The following is a 6,588-nucleotide window of genomic DNA, read 5'->3' as shown; positions in this document are numbered from 1 at the left end:
TATGTTTTCACGCCCAAGCCTAACAAAAACAATATTATTAGTAACACTACAACCTTCAATGAAATTAGTCTACAATTACTATGTAATCAACAAATACCTGAACAAATGGCCAAAATCCCCCAACTGTTTTCGTACCATTACTCGCACGGTAGAGTTGACTGTACAAGTGTGCGAGCATAGCGGCACCCCAGACATAGTTGTCGACTTCGTCTAAGTCTGCCAGATACTGCAGCCACATGAAACTTATTCTCGAACCAGAACAATCGGAAAGTAATGTAAGACCAAAAAAATAAAGAAGGAAGCCGCACAACTCTTGGTCAGCTGTTTCAGATGCACAAGTAGCGGAGCGACCTTCCCATTTATTACGGAAAAATGAAACTTTCATTGATGTAGACTTCATTCCACCAGAAATACATTGACTTCATTCGTCTATCGACATTCCTAAAAGGGTCGTGCATTCTTCCCTTGCGTTATAGTTTGAATGCCGTAATAGGACAACACTGCCATCGCACTTAAGGCCAGTGATCCTCGCCACATCTTCTAGAGTCATGGTGATCTCAAAAGAATCGAACTGGAATGTGTTAGTCTTATCATTCCACTTATTTACCAGGTGGGTCATGGTATTCCAGCAAGTTTCAAAATATTGCTGGTCCAAAAGGGCATCAAAGTGCATATTTCGTAATCGGCCCTTCTAATATGCACTCAGCTGACCATACCACGACAGAACTACAGGCTATTGACACCGGCCTCCGAGCTTTTCACCTGGTGCTCTACTTCTCCTGTGACCTCCCTGTAACACAAAATAACATATTATTCCTACCAATTATCAATTATTTCTATTTGTACTTATAAATACTATTCTACTAACCGCTATAAATAATATTGGTTGCAGATAGACTATCACAGTAATCGCTATACATATTAATATCTAACATAGTAATCACTATACCAAAATCGCTACACATATTATTAAATCTTCAAAGACAGGACAAATTTATTTACCTTGGTCGCTCTTTTCTCCTGTTCTCCCTCCAACCTAGGCCTTTCTGGTGGGTCCACTGCCTCTAACTGCCTTTCCCTTTCCTTCTCTACCGGCTCCACCATCGCCTTCCTTTCTCTCTTCTTCTTTTTCTCGTCCTCCTTCTCCTTCCTTATTCTCTCCTTCCTTTTCTCGAGCTCCTTCTCCTTCCTTTCTCTCTCCTTCCTTTCCTCGTCCTCCTTCTCCTTCCTTATTCTCTCCTTCATTTTTCTCGTGCTCCTTCTCCTTCCTTTCTCTCTCCTTCCTTTCCTCGTCCTCCTTCCTTTCTCTCTGCTTTCGCTCCTCCTCCTTCTCCTTCCTTTCTCTCTGCTTTCTCTCCTCCTTCTCCTTCCTTTCTCTTGCCTTTTTCGCCTCCTCCTTCTCCTTCCTTTCTCTCTCCTTCCTTTCATCGTCCTCCTTCTCCTTCCTTTCTCTCTCCTTCTGCGCCTTCTCCTTCCTTTCTCTCTCCTTTTTTGCCTCCTCCTTCCTTTCTCTTTCTTTTTTCTCGTCCTCCTCCTTCCACCGCCTTTCTTTCTCTTCAAAATATTGTTTCCTTCTTTCCAGCACTTCCTCCTCCTGCTTCTTCCTTTCTCTTTTTTTTTCTTCCTCCTCCTCCTTCTCCTTCTCCTTCCGCCGCCTTTCTTTCTCTTCCAAGTCTTATTTCCTTCTTTCCTGCACTTCATCCTCCTGCTTCTTCCTTTCTCTTTCTTTTTCTTCCTCCTCCTCCTTCTCCTTCCGCCGCCTTTCTTCCTCTTCCAAGTCTTGTTTCCTTCTTTCCTGCACTTCCTCCTCCTGCTTCTTCATTTCTCTTTCCTTTTGTTCCTCCTCCTCCTTCTCCTTCCGTTGCCTTCTTTTTCTCATCCTTTTTCTTCTGCCTTTGCATTTCCTTACCTTTCTCAAACTCCTTCTCCCTCCTTCGCCTTTCCTTTTCTTCCTCCTCCTTATTCATTTGCCTTTGCCTCTCCTCCGCCTCCTTCAGTAGCTTTGCCTTGTTTCACATTGCTTTATTGTCCAAGATCCAGTTATCCATTTGCGCCCTTGACTCCATCATTACCTTGTTAAAATACCTTTGCCAATCCTCCTCATTTTTTTTTTGCCTTTCCCTCTGTTCTGTCATCTTCCTTCGCCTTCTCTTTTCATTCTCCTCCGTATTTCTTTGCTTTGCCTTCTCTTCGTCATCCTTCTTCTGCATCTTTCGTTCTTCAGCATTCTTCCTTTGGTCCGCAGCCTCGATATCTGAGGGATAATCCTCCGCATAATACAATTCCAAGGCTTTCTCCCTGTTTTCGTCGTTCTCAATCTTAAGTATATTTTGGTACCTCTCAAGAACCTTAGATAGATGAGACTGACAAATCACTTCTCTAATACACAAACCATAGAACGACGGGGCATCTCTTCTCTGATGAGGCGCAGACATTGCTAACCTGCACAACACATTAAACAATCATCATGATTACAAATCGTCACAATATTTGGGTTCATAAGTACACATCTTTGTAAGATTTCTCAAACTTACAAGTCGTTGTATAAGAAGAAACCTACAGATTGAATAACGAAACCTTACACGAAACTCACCGAAACGATAGGATTTTGGATATTCCAACTATAGAGTAAGCAACAGTAACAACTAATACGCAACAGAAGGTGGCAACGATGCTGCGACTGCGCGTAAGACGGAAACAGATGCTCTGGAACAAAGGAAAGGATGCTCCGTTGTACACAGATGAAAGCAAAGTATGCTCCGGTAGAGTTTTCTGCTTAGGGCGAGAATGAATTGTTTTGAATTATTTAAATCCTACAACATACAGCTTGCTGTATACGCAAACTTTGCGGAACATTTTGGCGCGATAATGATGGAGGGCATTTTTGTCCTTTTTACGAACCGTCGATTCAATTTTCTAGATAGAGGGCATTTATGTCCGTTCGAGGAAGAGGAAGAGAATGGCGGTAATGGGTACTTAAGTCTTTGCGACGACACCAAATTACAATGCAATATGATGCTGACACACATGGGGATACATGCCGGTCTGCATCTCATACGTGGCGCTCTTTGGGAACACCCGAACATGAGATGGAGTACCGGCCCTGTTCGGGGGGGGGGGAACATATAACCTGCTTCGATTAGTGTGCGTATGTGGGTGTTGGAAATCGGGCAGGCATTCAGACTTGTGGGCGTGTAAATGGGGGGTTGCGGGTGCGTGTGTTTGGGTGTGTGCATTATGGACTTCGGATCTACGGCCGGGTTTGATGCTGAGTGGCTAAAGTATCTGCTCCTCTTCTCAAAAGGACTTCTTATGCTGCTACTTTTGCACTACTTAACTGGATGCAACTAGTAGCAGACTTCAAGAGGAGCTGGACAGGTCCATCGGTTCTTCTGCTATGTGGTGGTTTATGTGCTAATCACGACCTGAGACTTCTTTATGCTACCCCCAACGTCACTTGCGACCTAGGATCTATGTACAAGGATTATGTTCGATGTTGTCTCTACGCTTCACATGTTGCAAATAGTTGCTGATTGCAGGGGGAGCTGTTTGGACACATATTTCTGCATTTGGTGGCTCCGGTCTCTCATGACATCGGGATTATCAAATGCAGCTGCTTTTTTCAGTTTCGTATGCCTAGTTTTCTCTTGTTATCTGCTGATGTGCTGCTGATTCTTCTCAGCACCATCTGGACCCATGAAAATTATGACAGTGGGATTTTGCTTTTATTTCTGTTTGTGTTTCCTATCTATTGTCATTAGCAGGTGATATCTCATCACTTGCTCTTGTAACGTGGTAATGGTTTTACTACTATAGTATTAATAAACTATTACTTTAAAAAAAAAAGTTTTCAAGAAAATTCATCTTATATTTGATTCGGTGGTTTTGATGTTTGAAATGGATGCACTCAGCAACATGTTAGTTGGTGTCTTGTATGAGATCAAGTGCGAGCCAAATGCACTGCACTTGAATTTGTATTTGCACCATATTTACCTTCACTTTTGCTTCTATGGTTTCTAGATTCCTATCTGTTGCTAGAATATTGTATGTTGTTCCAGATATACATTATCTATGTCGTTATATATGCTGGACAATGTAGGATCCTGTATGTAATGACTGGATTTTTTTCCTAATTGTTTGCTTCGTGTTATTCATTAATAGTTTGATTATGAAATTATTAAGCTTACGATAACTATACTTTGTAGGAATAAGCAATGATCTTAATGTGTAATCAGAATGCACTAAAGATTGGACACAAGGCTGGGATTGCGAAAAGTTTAGGGTATTAGATGTACCTATCGAATAGCATGCATGTCATGGGCTCTGGTCTTCTGGTACACTGAAGTTTTCATAAAAAATGGAGTAACTGATGGTGATAAATCATTCACAACCGTATTTTTGACCATCTTTGGATGAATGTAAGAACAAAAGATTCTTATAGATAAATGTTTTTGGAACTAGCATTCTTTCTTTGAATAACAGCCAAATAAACTTTTAACTGTGTTGTACAACCATTGTTGCAGGAGTTTAGGCCAGAAGTTGACTGATGCTACAATAGAAGTTGAAGTTGCTGCCACTTCTGCAAATGCACATAGCTTTATCATTTTGCTTCCCAGTGGCTACAATACATAGGTACGCAAAAGGATGTCATAGACTCCTTTGTAATGATTCATCTTCTTCTTTGTCTTAGTCTATCTTAGCTACTAGCTTGAAATCAGCAATATTGAAACGACTTAAGTCATCCACTTAGTTATATTTGTTGGACATAACGGATCTGGATCCAACCCATTTTAGTGACCTGGTTTGACACCATTAGTGGACCACATAATAGGGAGATAGTGGGTGGCAGTTACGTACGTAACTGCCTCTTTCCCATTATATATAAGGGGTTGGCTGCTACGAAAATGATGAGACATTCTGTGGCAATAGCCTACCCAAATTTCACATGCAGGTTTACGTGGTATAGGGTCCTGCTCACCGTCGACATAAGGTTTACGTGGTATAGGGTCCTGCTCACCGTCGACATAAGGCCTGGGCTCATCATGGGCGTCGACCGGATGAGGAGGATGCCGAACAACCGCACGCACATTCTGTGGCATCAACGAATACACTTTCAGGTACGCTTCTGTGTATGTTGATGCAAGTAATTCCAACAATATTTGCCTGGAAAGTGTACTTCTATGCTTCTTTCATGTAGTTGTAGTGACGCACTATTATGATTAGGTTGGAGAGCATGAAATTCCACTATTTGGCAGCCAAAAAATAGCGAGTGGCCAATGCTACACAGTCTTGAGAGCCAAGCTAAGGTATTCTACTGTCTGTTTGCCTATAGAAGTCTAAAACACAGTGATGAGTTGCTTTTTCTCTATGCAAATCATATAATGTCCAGTTTGCTGTGGCTTCTTGTATAGATAATGGTCTCATTTATGTATCTTTCATGGACACATGAAAATTGAAAATTAAGATGTGTCTGCAACTATTCATATTTATTTTATTTACATGGTTGTTGGCAGGATGAACATTCCAACACCTAGTGCCTTGATGCAAGTAGAGTAGTGGATTATATCTGTGGGAAAAAAGATTGGAACATAGAGCATCACTTGGTTCAAAGTTTTTTCTCAAGACAAGAAACATTATTCGAAGTTTATCCTCGTAAAGATCATGGACTGAGTGTTTTTTTTACTTAGGAAAGAACTCAATCATTTTTGGCTGGTGTAGCTCATGTTATAGAGTCTTGTCATGAACTTTATATATGTTATGCTATTGAATTTGTAACAATGGAAATGTCAAGGTGGAAATGCTAGCTATTGTTAAAACTTGTAAATTGTTAACGGAATGTTTGTAATTTATGTTATGTTTTTACACTTTTTTCGTGCATTACATTTGTCTTTTAAAAAATGTATAGGTTGAAAATAGTGGGAGTTTTCCTTGCCACTGTATGTCTAGTGTTGTTTACCCTAAGTAGGCTATTAGTGGCAATTTGCAACTGTCGCTGTTGATGCAACAATGGTAGTTTATAAGTGCTGTTATTCATAACTACAAGTGCAGTTTGAAAATGACACTGTTGGTATTAGTAGCAATTGGAATTCTCCCTGTAGGTCCCATTGAACCCATAAAGGTGGAGCTATAGTGGCAGTTTTAAATGCGGCCGTAGGTTAACAATGACAATTACTTAATGCTGCTATAGGTATCTACAGCGGCAATTATAATTTCCACTGTAGGTCAGATAACTGCCACCACTACCAACAACGACAGGACCTCCAGCTGGGAATTGCAGCTATTTGTTGCATTGGCAGTTATGACAGTCTATAGCGGCAGTCAAAACTGCTGCTATAGATCCCATTTGTTGTAGTGACTTTTTGAAGTTGAATTGACCTTGGTTTTAATAAATAAGAATTATTTATTTCATGAGCTTCTAGGAGACATAGATGTTACCATATACAATAACTAATATTTCTTGTTAGTGATGCAAAAACCATGAAAAGTGGGCATCTCGTCCGAGAGAGGGAGAGGATGTGGAAGAATCTTATTGATCAGCATGAGCAGACAAGAAGTGGAGTAGATGACATCACCGAGTGAAGTATATTT

At 40.7% G+C, this 6,588-nt stretch overlaps 1 protein-coding gene across 1 annotated transcript; it reads left to right on the top strand.

Annotated features, from left to right (window-relative positions):
* The first annotated feature begins 4,246 nt into the window (after positions 1-4,246).
* On the top strand, positions 4,247-5,755 carry LOC149843954 (uncharacterized). Its single transcript, XM_090001998.1, has 5 exons — positions 4,247-4,418; positions 4,524-4,632; positions 4,952-5,117; positions 5,224-5,306; positions 5,514-5,755. The coding sequence occupies exons 2-5, from the start codon at positions 4,586-4,588 to the stop codon at positions 5,554-5,556; spliced, it is 339 nt and encodes a 112-aa protein (XP_089858124.1). The 5' UTR covers positions 4,247-4,418; positions 4,524-4,585; the 3' UTR covers positions 5,557-5,755.
* The last annotated feature ends 833 nt before the right edge of the window (positions 5,756-6,588 follow it).

Source organism: Nuphar pumila, chromosome 3, assembly GCF_984573655.1.
Source record: "Nuphar pumila chromosome 3, dmNupPumi1.hap1.1, whole genome shotgun sequence".
NCBI lineage: Eukaryota > Viridiplantae > Streptophyta > Magnoliopsida > Nymphaeales > Nymphaeaceae > Nuphar > Nuphar pumila.
Note: the sequence above shows the minus strand (reverse complement) of the source record. Positions and strands in the feature narration are given on the sequence as shown.

Bases quoted from the DNA above. Each gene is read 5' to 3' on its own strand.
- LOC149843954 (XM_090001998.1), top strand. From the start codon at position 4,586: ATGCACATAGCTTTATCATTTTGCTTCCCAGTGGCTACAATACATAG. The intron at 5,118-5,223 runs GTACGCTTCTGT...TATTATGATTAG, and splicing joins ATCAACGAATACACTTTCAG to GTTGGAGAGCATGAAATTCC. The intron at 5,307-5,513 runs GTATTCTACTGT...GGTTGTTGGCAG, and splicing joins GTCTTGAGAGCCAAGCTAAG to GATGAACATTCCAACACCTA.